The 13,184-nt window shown below is 34.0% G+C and overlaps 1 protein-coding gene across 13 annotated transcripts in view; it reads right to left on the bottom strand.

Annotated features, from left to right (window-relative positions):
- LOC117214741 (protein unc-13 homolog B-like) overlaps positions 1–13,184 on the bottom strand; it is a 371,198-nt gene that overhangs the window by 47,190 nt on the left and 310,824 nt on the right. For all 13 annotated transcript variants that reach the window (XM_033461044.1, XM_033461046.1, XM_033461045.1 and 10 more), the window contains one exon: positions 7,355–7,475. In XM_033461044.1, the coding sequence (XP_033316935.1) occupies positions 7,355–7,475 (121 nt within the window). The remainder of the gene's footprint in view (positions 1–7,354; positions 7,476–13,184) is intronic.

Genomic DNA, 13,184 nt, shown 5'->3' with positions numbered 1-13,184 from the left:
GTTAATCTCGTGGAAATGAACGACAAGTTTTTTTTAGAAGGAGCTAAACATACTTTGCGTTAAGCGAATGACCCATTTAAGAAGAAATACATGGTTGAGTGGATTGTGATTTATATTATTTGATTCGCGTAATTTCACGAAAGTAGTTCTTCAGTATAATTGCGGATGAGTAAGAGTTACGATAGATGGAATTACTTTGCAAACTAATATTTTTATCCGTCTATAGGTTTCAGTAGTTGAATTAAAAAAGTACGATATATTCATCGAGAAGATAACTTTCTAAAGAATTATATATTATATTATCGTAATAATTTTCATATCGTAGGAATAATATATGAATGTACTATAATACAATAAGTTCATTTATTTCCTATTAAGATCAATAATTAATTAATTTGTAATGATAGTTTTAATCAGCCTCAAATATCTCGGAATAGAAATTGAACGTATTATATAATTGTCAAGTCAATACCGAATTTAACTACTGTTAAAAAAGTACTGCTTACAAACAAGAACGTTGATAAGCTCTGATTATACGGTTCTTATCATTCTTTGAACTCGATACGATCACGTTCAATTACTCAAACTTGATAATTAGTATCAGTCGCGGAATACAAAATTTCGTTTAAGACAGCAAATATTTTCTTCTACGTGAAAATGAAGATAAGAGATAAAAATGTAATATAAGGAACAATTGAATTCGTATAATTATTCATATGTATTTCTATATATCGATCAATTGATCGAAATAACACAATTTTCATAAAGGAATTCTACTGGTACGTATAACAGGTTGTTAAAGAAACTCCATATCAATTTATAACTTCTTTATAACATAATCCAGAAGACCAAATATTCTTGTGCCGAGACGTGCATCGATAATGGTATTGTCTGATTATAATTCACGGTGGTATTGTCTCATTACAGAATTCGCACTAATGAGCCGCGGATCATCAATAATAGCCCCCTGGAAGGCAGCTGCATCGCTGATTAATTTCCCAGCGTGTGAAGATACGATTAGGATGGCGTCGCATAGCGTCGTAGCGATTATGAGGCTTGCAATGGAATTATCCGGCCGATCAACTACGTTATTATTAGCTGAAGTTTCGAAGTAAGCAAAGGAACGCGGATTAGGCACGCGAACGAGCACTTCCGTTGCTTTTCGGAACGATCAACATCGATGTTCCTGCCTACCGGCATCGGAAATTGCAATTTCGACCTATGCGCTGCCGTTGATTACTTAATAACTGATAATGAGTCCGATCGACGCGTCTCTAATCGCATTCAAGTCGATAGTACGATTTCGTAGGATTGATCGTGACCGACGTAACACAGGACCAAACATCGCCTATAACTCGAGGAAATGGCACAATTGGTTCACCGATCTATGATTGTTGGAAATATTTTATTAAAGAAAATAATAAAAAATTAATAAAGAAATTTAATGCGTTGTATAGTAATATCTTTCGGTACTTTTTCGGTAATTTTTCGTTTCACATTGGATATTAATTAATGGATATTAAATATTAATTTTAATTTTTCGAATTGATATTAATTATTCCTTTCGTGAGAATTTCAAGAATTTTCTGTTTAATATTGCAAATATTAATCGCTCCCTGTTTCATAATTTTAAGAATCATTTATGCGATTTCAAATTGATATATAAATTTTCAAATTTTCGTTAATAATACACGTATATATGATATTATTGCGAAGGTGAATATTGAATTCTATTCGCCGTTTATTTCGGGAATTTTATCACATCTGTTAGTTCGTTATATCTTTTACTTGTTATACGTAGATCAAACAGTTTGGACCGTAGCTAGTGGACGTATCGCGCTTGTTGTTTGTTTAGTTTCATTCTAAGATATACAGGACTTGATAGAAAAAACAAAAAAAAAGATATCTTTTCCTCGTTATATTTTCGTTTTGTCCGAACAAACGACGAAAGCTAAATTCGATCTACTGTCTTTTTGTTTTTTTATCATTAATCGGAATCCGATAGTACACGTCATGGCTTTTAAGATAACTGGCATACATGTACAGATAATATGTTTCAATTTTTGAAATTTCCATACACATTGCCTGTTTTACTCTGTATCAATGTAAACGTGATATCAATGTGCTTCATATGAAAAAGAGAAATCGTAGAACTCGTCACTATTTAATTAATAATTATAGAAACAAGACACGATGAATATTTAATACGTATATCTTTATTTTGGAAATCATTGCATCTGATTACGGTGGCGATAAATTGAAAGTTAGAAAACTGATATATATTTACATCGAACATACCAGAAACGCCGGGGGACATATTCCACCGATTTTTATGACTGCTATGCATCAAAATATATTATCTTTTCCTTTTTCGGATAAAAATTTTTCCGCGCAAATGCCGCATCGACTTCGACGTCGACTTATAGGTATACGAACATATATCGCGAAGAATACTGCAAAATATGACGCAGATTAACGAGTGTAAAGATAGAGTTTCGATAATACATAGTTTGCAAACGCTGCAAATACATGATACGTAACGAGAATCATAAATTCTGTATACACAATCCTCGATTTGCATCTATTTCTGCTAAACTTTGAAATACATGTGTTTTGAAATAATTTATGCAGACACTAATAATTCCATAACGATTCTAATCGTAAGTTAACCAGTATACTATACGTTTGTAGTATTTCGTGAATACTTTTTATAAAACACGCGATTGTTTGAATACAACAAGCTCTTTATTAATTATAGTCTTATTTTCTTATTTTTATTAGGAATATTAAATCGTTATCGAGGAGATTCTTATTCGAGGAGCTTATTTTCTCAACTGCTGTGCATTTTGAATTAATCGAATTACTCATATAGATATTAATTTGCCGTAAGTATATTTTCCAGAATAGATCGCATTTGTTCATTTATTTAACGAGAGTTAAATGGCAAAGAACGGCATCTGCTTCTTTCGGGAAACGCGATATTCTTCTCGCTTTTAAAACATAGAACATATTATTTTGTACTTAAAATCAACTTAATAAAAATACGCCACCATGAATACGTTGTTAGGTATGAAAATACGAAAGTTCAGTTAAATTATGAGCTGGCTTTAATGAAATGTCAAACGCTGCTTCCACCGTAAAGGTTAAGCCTCTCTTTTTTCATTTATTAAAACTCGGTCTGACAATCGTTATATAGTGAAATATTGCGATGCAACCACAAAGGAGTTAATAAATTTCGAAAATCTTCGTGATTAAATTTTTCATGAAAATAATTACGACGAACTTTTGAAAAATTCTCCCTTTACATTCGAAACGTATCGATTGTAAATTCTGGATTTAAAGCAAAATCAATGCTCGAGTCGCTGTAAGTGGTGGCCGTAAGTCGTTTGAAGAACTTGCTTGGATAAGCAGATTAGAAGACGGTAAAGCAGGTTTATGAGATATTCTTAAGAAAAGAATCAAATAAAAAAATATTTGAGAGTGGATATTCTGATTTTACGAGCTTAAAAAGTAACGGAAGATACAGTATCGTTCATCGATGCTATCGACCCATTTAATCCTGTAAAATTGCTCAATTTTAATGCGAGAAACTTACCGCTACATATCTGAATATCTGAGAAAAAGAGATTACTAGTTTGTATTGCGATATCGTTATACGTGTAATTTATATTTCTCATGAATTTTCATAACTTTGCAACTATCGTCATGCAACGGAAGATGTTTTATTATTCTAAAAGTCCCGTAGGTTTTCCAATCGTGATCTGTGTGATTATACGTTTTAATGTTCTTTGTGACGAGTTTTAACAAGTTCCGTAACTCGTCGACCCGAAATGCTTTTCAACTTTGTCGGTTGGGGAAAACTAGTTACTACCGACGTTAACTTCCAGATGTACCTACATGTTCGACTTAATCCCATACACGCTATGTACTGTTTACCAAGTTACCGAAGGAAACGTTCCCAAGGATTAAATATGTGTTACACAATTTTGGATTTCTTTTTAAGGTGATTTACGAATTTTTATATTAGTCCTATCTCCAATAAGTTTTTATTACATTTGTTGCATCGTTGATTTTTGGAAGATGTTTAATAGAGGAATCTTTTTAGCAACTTTTAATTCTAATCTACATGATTATCGATTAAACGTTAACAAATGTTAAATACATTCGGCTAATAAACTTCACCGTGAAAGTACTAGATCGTGTGTTTATTTTATGTAAATATAACTGGAGATATTCGAGGAAATTTTATGTGAAAATTTGTACTCGTTTCTGATTTCTGCTACCTGTTACGGATTGTTACATCGAGTTATCGAAATTGTTTAAAAAATTGAGATTACGGTTTAGGATTTCAAGGAAATTTCTGCAGAGTGTTTTAATTAGATCTCTCTGAGAAGTTATCGAGATTGTTATCAGATTCTTGAAAATATCTCCAAATCCATCGCGCTATCGATGATTATTTCTCACACGGTTTTCGATAAAACGCTTTCTATATTTAGGTGGATTCCACGTGCATTGCGATATAACGATTAGCTCGGTGACCTCGAAGACTCGACGTGATCGCGACACCGCTACAAATTTCACAGCTTTACAATCGGAAGTTTGATCTTGATCAATCGATCGAACCTTCATCGAATCTGCATCGTCTCGTTGGTATTTTCGAGGAACTTTGACAGAGAAAATGGGCCAGGGCTCTTTCATTCAGGAAACACCTATCTATTTTTCTGTCAGCGAGCAAACGTCGCTATAATTTCGCGTCGATATCGAGTTCAATATAAATTGCAGACTTGAAAATGTAACATTATATTACGTATTTCATTTTCAAATCGCCAGAGATCAGCGATAATTGATTCGATTGATTCTAAAGGTTATAAATAATAGTTAATTCTTGGAATTCAATTTTTACCGCTCACTTTTCCTACTGTTTATTCAAGGTCTCAATTACACAATTAAAAAACGCCCAGATTCGATTCCTAAATCCTATCACGAAATTATTCATATCATATGAAACACTGTTTGCAACAAATCCTAATTCCTGGCACTCTTAGCTTGTTAGTTGACTCATTTCTCGACAAGAAATTTCTATAATTATGAAATTAAAACCGAAGAAAGATACTATTGAGATATGTATGATTTTATGTGCTAGACTAAGTTAGCTGCGTAGTAGTGATACTTGTATGTGAATATCAGTGCTTGGAAGTATGTGTGTGCGGCGTCTCGAAAACGGAGAAACGAAAACTGTTCAGTTAACGGTCTGGTATGGAAGAAAGTGTTGAGACGCGTGCAAGTGTGTATCGATGAATATCTTTGAAATCGTTTATCAAATAAATATATAACTATTCTAATATAAATTCCAAGCGTAAATTTAGTGTTCCTATACCATTATTTAGGCTATTAAGATCCAAAATTCTCAACTGATACAAATCGATGACGTTAGTTCTAATCCTTTTACATACAAATATAACGTAGTCTATTTTTATTAGAAATGCAATGACACGTAAACAGATGGAAGATCTGAAATCTTGAAATTCGAACGAGTCAATTCGTCTTTCCTGGTTAACGGGTTAATGGCGAAATTGCTGTCCATTCTTGTCGCTCTCACGGAAGACTAATTGTAATTTAGCCAATTGTTACACGTGTCTCGAGCCTGGCCGCATTCTCCAACTCGACAAGTACAATTCTCCTCGCTGGTAACCATATCGTAGAAGAGAACAAAAGCATATTAGGCTCACTGGTAGTTTTTCAGCTGGAAAATGCGAAAGTGGGGTATACATATTTTGAATTCCGTGCTCTCGTGGACAGATCCAACCGGACGATTCCGCAAAAAAGAATAATGCGACGTGGCATGTTGCGTGAGGTTGTTGGGAAAAGGGAAAAGATCGTAGTCGCTTTCAGAGCTCTTTATTGTGCAACGGACGGCCAACCTAAATTTACCTATTTCACTGTCCCTGCACATTCTGAATGCCGCTATTTGCGCACGCAAATTTGCGGTCCTACGATAACTGGACTCAGCGTGGCTAACCCATGCAAATGCAAAAACTTCTCGAGCTCGTTTTGCAACGCGAGTCGAAACTTCGCACCCGGTGGCTCTGCTAGTTGACGTGTAATACGAATTTCATTCTGCTTCTGTCTTTTCAGAAATGGAATAATACGCGCTTAAACGTAACAGGCTCCCTTTCACCAGTTTTTGAAATAGTTTACGCGAAAGTATTTCAATTTGTGAAAATTTTAATTGTATACCGTTCCCTTTTAATATACATAGTTCATAATTTCGTTGATGATTATTCAACGGATGAAACAGAAATGAAAATTTGTATCCTTTGTGTTTTATCACTGTAGAATTGTTTTAATAAGTGAATTATTAAAAGCTTTTGCGATGCTAATTATTCGTAAGAGTGTTTCTTCTTTGAAGTTAGCGATCATTTAATTAATTATTTCTTGTGGAAAGGTCAATATTTTTATAGTTTCTGGTTTATCATTATAGAATTGTTTTAATCGATTCATTAAATTTTTTTATGATCAAAATCGTACGACATTTTGTATAATAATATATAGTATAATATATATATAATGATATGTATGTAACATCGAATATTACTACTATTAGACGATTTATCTACAAGTTATTGTACGTGCGTAATGTTCAAATAGAGAAAAGCCAGGGAACGATTTGAGATATAAAATACTAATTTGTACATGTATCCTATACATTCTATGTACATGTATTTCTATGAAAAATTCAGTCTTACAAAAATTGTAATACCTCGGTTAATTCCTTAATCATAGACATGTTTCGCGTTATTTAAAGTACCTTAAAACAAACGATAATGCGCATAATCTAAATGTAGAATTATTGTTATTATTGTAATTATGTAGAATTAAATGTTCTGAATTATTCTCGACGGTATAGAGGATAATACAAATCTCGGTACTGACCGAATACTATTGTGCTATATAATCATCTTTGTCCACGAGTTTTGATCAAACGATTGCCATTTTTCGACCATAAATCCCACCGATCCAACTTCCTTAAACTTCCTCAAAGAATTGCAATTTTTGAATAAATATTTTGAATTCGAAGGCACGTATACAGCAGTGATAGTGATTATTTTATTTACATTTCCTTCTACCGAAAAAAACGGCAGAATACTTGGAGTTTAAAGAGTTTAATTAATAATTTTGTATACCGACAGGCAATGGCGACGGATCATAGATTCAGCTAAGTGGATCGCAATCGATCGACTGTTTCTTCCCTGAAAGTTGTTTGTTGCCACTGACGGGATTTTCCGTCGAGTCGATTATGCTGCGACAAAAGAAAATCGGGAAGAAGAGAAAAGATATGCTAAGAAGGACTCACCGGATCAGCTCGAAGATCTCTGGCTTTTCTCGTTCCCTCTGCTGCATCCTCTCCTTCATGGCTGTGATGATGCTGTTCGCCTTATCCTCGGCGCCATGCTTCGAACTCTTCTCAGCCGCTCCTGGGAAAATGAAAAAGGCAAACGGTGAAGATTTTACTTCGACAGCGTAACGTTGTTTAGCCGGTTTTAATAGAAAATAACATAGAATATTTTGTACAAGGCTTATTTTGCGACAAATACTCTACGCTTTATCTGCTGTTTCTGTATCAACTGTGTAGGGTAGTAAGAAAATAAAAAGGGTTCAAAGTTTAGACTCAAAGTAGATTACATATTTATGTATTTACATTGCATTTAAAAGTGAATAATACAGAATATGGATGAATTATGTCAGATAATAGTGAGGTGGATTATTATACATGTTGGTTGGTTTATTAAACAGACGAGTGATAAAATTGTAATAGTCAGTGTATATTAAAATCACTTTAAGTACAAGCTCAGATCTCAGCGAAACGTTCAGAACACGAAGGAATAGACACGTTCGTAGTTTATTATTGGATAATTCTGTAAGTAATACAGTATAAATTGATATAAATTAATACTGTACCAAATTAAACGAACAGCTGCAAAACCGGCTGTTTTTCCTTCCATCATCATTTGAAACCTACAGTAGCGATTCGTCACTTTATTTATTCATTCTTGAGAAATTGTAACTTAACTAGTTTAAGAAACTAATCAATAGCGTATTTTGTCTCATCGTCTACGCTCGTTTACCATTATTATGCCAAATTTTCTATTCTCCTTCCATAAAACTCCTGCCGCGACGAGTTCCACTGTTTTCCATAATAAAACTGCATTAATTATGGAATGACCTAATATTTTATAGAAGCTTCTCTTAGTTAAGGGATTTGCCAGTTTCATAGACGTAAATCTAATTAAATCAGACTGTGAACATAATAGCGTACGGATTACGCAATTATTTTTAATTTTTTTAGCTGATCTAGAAGGATATATTCCTTTATACAACATGACTGTACTAGCAGGATGTATTAACGTAATCTGCTTTAATCAGCTGCTGTAGGTAGGTAACTAATCCAGCATAAACACACCGTTGCGATACATAATAGGGATTAGAGTGACGTTAAAAACAAGACACACTTTCTATGCTTTATTAAATTCCTAACTAAATTCTAATGAATAAATAGTACGTGTGCGTATAGAAGATTTGATAAAATACAGATTTACGCTTCGCAAATTAATATTACCATTTTCCTCCTTTCTCTCTTCTTCTTTCTTTTTTACGTTCATTTGTGATGTTTATTTATTACGAATTATATTTATGTACGGTTAATATAATATATAATTCATTATTTTCATTATATCTTAACAAGTCAGTTCGTGACTATTATTTTCATAATTAAATAAATCATTAACTTTCTTCAATAATTTCAGTAAGTTTATTTCGATACGATTATTCCCACAATTCTGTTCGTTATGATTAGACTACATCTGTTTATAAAGATTTTTATGAAGACAAAGTGGCTGGCAAAAGCATCTAAGCACTCGCCGAATCTTCTTTCGAACGAATTTTATGTTATACGGTATACCTTGAAATCTATCATGCTGATATTGGTAAAAGTGAAAACCAATCGTGAAGACCAATTGTCGCAAGCATGTACTTCGTAAAGCTTTTAACAAGCCACAAGATTTTCTGGCATCATCTTCAGCATTAATCGCTTGTATGTTTCAGACTTGCAAATTGACGAGTTGAAATACAGTCAAGAGACTTGAGAGTTGCATACTAACTTTTGCCAGGAGTATGTTTCCAATAAATGTTTTGTGATTTCTATAGGCATTCTGAGATTTGTTTCAGATTTTACTCGTATAGTCACGGACAGTCGGTTTTCACTATAGCGTCATGAAAATTTAAGAAGTCTCGTATGACACAAATGACACGTTCGTAAGAATTTCTGAAGTATTAGGTTGTCCGGAAAGTGTCTTTCTTTCGCAAACGTGTTTTTTACAACAGTGTATCTTCATACAAACGTGAAACAAAGTCTGTAAAATGTCACAGTGTTTAACAAAACAAATAAAACAAAATGGATCGTACGTAATTCGACAAAATAATATAAAAGAAAAAACATCGTGCGTCTATTATTTTCTCATAAAACGAAAGAAACTTTTCGGACAACCTAATATAACTTGATACAGCGCGTTTGCGATACATCAACACGACGCGCCGTGATCAACAATTTATTAAGTCTACCATTAAACTTAATAAATTACAGGGACAATAATTATTGCCGTGAATATGTTCGAGCGACCATACTTTCCAAAAGCAAGTTTCGCGATTTCAATGGCAACTCCGCAACTTTTCTCCGTAACTTTATCTCAACCATTTCTTTTCGAGCAGTTTCCGTGGTCTCGGTTTCGAAGGACGCACACTTCAAGCTTTTCCGCGAGATACGCGTGAAAACGCAACCGTCGCGTCTTTCGTCGAGCGGAACATTCGAGCTTTAATTTTCCGGTGTAAGCTTCATCCTAAGCTCGTTTTATGCACGAGCCTGGGTTCTTGCGCGAGTAACATCACCGCGGCTTAACCAGACCGGAAATTACACGTTCTGATCGTTCAGATGTAGACTACGTAGCAAACTCCAGGCGAGTGTTGGCGAAAAATCGAAGTTTCTGATAACTAAATGTAGAAATCGAGAGAAAAATTGGAAATGTTCAATCACGCGTGTATTTCCAAACAGCATTGTAGAAAGAATCGTCTCCTATGGTGAGGATTTTTTAATATTGACGTAAAGCATTGAACAAAATAAAGCATCAAATTATTCGTAAGCTCTGTTTGTTATTAAAAATAGTTTCAGATATATTAGGTCGTCCGAAAAGTTTCTTTCGTTTTATAAGGAAACAATGGATGCACAACATTTTCCGTTTTATATTATTTTATCGAATTACGTGTGATCCATTTTGTTCTATCAAAATAAAGATCACAGCGTTCGACAGATTAGGTTTAATGTTTGTATAAAGATGCATCGTTGTAAAAGACTGGTCTGTAAAAGAAAGACACTTTTCGGACAACTTAACAGTATGTGAGTTGTTTACTTCTTATTGATGCACGATGGTTTCCTTGATTTTTTAAACTGAATTTGTAATATTTCATTCTGTTTCTGAACGTTTGAACACGACTCTATTTTTGCTATGGAATATATTTCAATAATTACGGAAATGATCTTCAAATAATGTTGCGACTGTTTAAATCAATAATTTAATTCATCTCGAATATTAGTACATATTTCTCTATGTTTAAGCAATTAATAGCTCAAATGCGAACACGACAGAAAAGTACGTAGAATTGCAGCTGCGAAATCATTATCAGTTTTCGCAGCTGTATTTTCCATGTGCAAACACGGTGGATATCTATAACAAGTCTTGTAACAGGCGAATCGTATGAATATATTAGATAAAATTTTAATTAAAATTTTTAATTTTCATGCACCATCTCGTCACCCGATTAATAGCCTAGACCAGGGTCAATTTGAACTTTGACACCATAATTAATTGTCTGATATTTAAATATTCTGCGTGTAAGATGATGAGCCATTTATAGATAAATATAAGTGTTTGACTAATAATTTTTCGAAGTTCATGCAGTTCAAATTCGCCTAAATCTCTGATGAAAATTAATCTGCATAAAGATACATCGACTTGTTTATCTTTTATAATCCTACTGCTATTTTAGGATTTGCGTATCTTAGCTTCACTTTTATTTCAACAAACAAGTAGACTCTATGACATCCTTGGAAAATCTTTATGTTTAATATTGAAACATGTTTAATATTGAATATTGTAAATCGGTAATTTTTTAACGGTAAATATTTTTCTCAAACTTTTTATAAATAGAAAAATACGTGCTGTGTTGAAAATAAACGAAAAGATACAGCGGAGTTGACCTTAAAATACAAGCGTTCGTTAGTTTCGCGAGTGACGAAACGTTCATTTATTGCAAGTAATACCTACATTTGATTATTTTATCGTCAAAATAATAATATGTTAAACTACTGGCTATAAATAACTAAATCAACTAAATAAAACCAAGTTAAACGAATATTTAGAGATATTGAGCAAGTAATATGTAATGATATGTAATCGTATTCTAAGCTTAATATTCTAATAATAATTTGACAACTCTATAATAATATAATACACACGTTTCTGTTCCACTTGTCAACACTTTATCAATTACGAAAAATCATTCTACGCCTATATCAAACGACCAAAAATTTCTCCAACTTCATCGGCAATTCTTCTCTGGTCTCTAACGGAACGAAGATAATTCCGATTCGAAGCGACGTTTGACATTCTAATCAAAATTCCGATACTCGTTAAAGAAACGAGCTTCAATCCCAAAATCTATCGTTTCCTGGGGAAATGGAATCCAATCTTTTCAGTAGCCGCAACATGCACCGCGTTACCTTCCGATCGAAGTTCATGGCGATCGCAATATATTTTGCCCACTGTGTCCGATTGCACGACTTCCAACCACTATTTTCTCGTGTATCCGTGCAACGCGTTTCTCTGTTTGGTACGTTTCAATTGAAGCTGGGCAAGTAGCCCAGAGCCCATCCATACCATACTGTTGGTTAAAATCGTTGTCTTTGGTGCTTGAAAACGTGCTGTATGTGGCGAACCAGGTCATTTACGGTAGCACGATTTCCAACGAGCAAAGAGAGAAACATCGATGCACCTGTTACGATCCGATCACAAGCAGCCACGAACCGAGGAAAATTAATACCCCGCAAAAGTAATATTATCGTTGTTTACCGAATATGAATAATGTTCAATGTCGGTATAAAATGCGATGAAACCTTAAAAATATAGTATAAGAATCTGTTGTACCTCTCTGTCAAATCAATTGCAATATAATATTTAATATATTTATCAATCAGATATTTATCATGCCCATTTCTAAATATTTCTCCAAATTTATGAGATTCCTGATCGTCTGGAATAATATCATTTTTGTGATGTTTCGTCAAAATGAAGCTTCATTACATGATAACGAATAGATTAATATACCGATGTATACAGGGTGGTTGGTAACTGGTGGTACAAGCGGAAAGGGGGTAATTCTACGCGAAAAAAGAAGTCGAAAATATAGAATAAAAATTTCTTTTTTAATTCTTTTTTTTAAATTTTTCCATCGAGACAACGATCTACAGTGAGATCCGTTATAACGTACCGCACGCGTACCGAGCGAAAATTCAAAGTCGATTTTCTCAAAAACAAAGCCTCAAACGAAAAATTCTTATTCTATATTTTCGACTTCTTTTTTCGCGTAGAATCACCCCCTTTCCGCTTGTACCACCAGTTACCAACCACCCTGTATATGTCGGGTTCTGTGTAACGAATCTTCATTTGGATCAGACATTGTTGTTACGCAATAGAGAAGATATTTACCAGTACAAATATGATTGTTACCGAATTTGACAAGTAACCGTGGTAATTAGATACTCGAGATGCATCGACATCTGGTAATCATCTTGCCCGAAGAATAGGGTCTGTGTGTGGCGAGCTACGAGACAGAAACCGTTGGAATGTTTACTATTTCTTTTTAAGGAGAGCTATACAATTACTCTATGCCTCTATTAGGTAAAAACGTTCATCCCATGACTGCGGCTAGGTTTAGCGACTAGTTGTCACTTCGAGCCCAAGCTTATTATCACAAATTTCGGACAATCGTAATCGGGTTAAATCATAAAGACTAAAGTATTGGGGATTTTCTCAAGAATTCCAAAGGGAAGGCCCCGGTGTCCTTTCATCTCCGAC

The sequence above is a fragment of the Bombus bifarius genome, unplaced genomic scaffold (assembly GCF_011952205.1).
Source record: "Bombus bifarius isolate JDL3187 unplaced genomic scaffold, Bbif_JDL3187 scf7180000009243, whole genome shotgun sequence".
In the NCBI taxonomy this organism is placed as follows: domain Eukaryota; kingdom Metazoa; phylum Arthropoda; class Insecta; order Hymenoptera; family Apidae; genus Bombus; species Bombus bifarius.
Note: the sequence above shows the minus strand (reverse complement) of the source record. Positions and strands in the feature narration are given on the sequence as shown.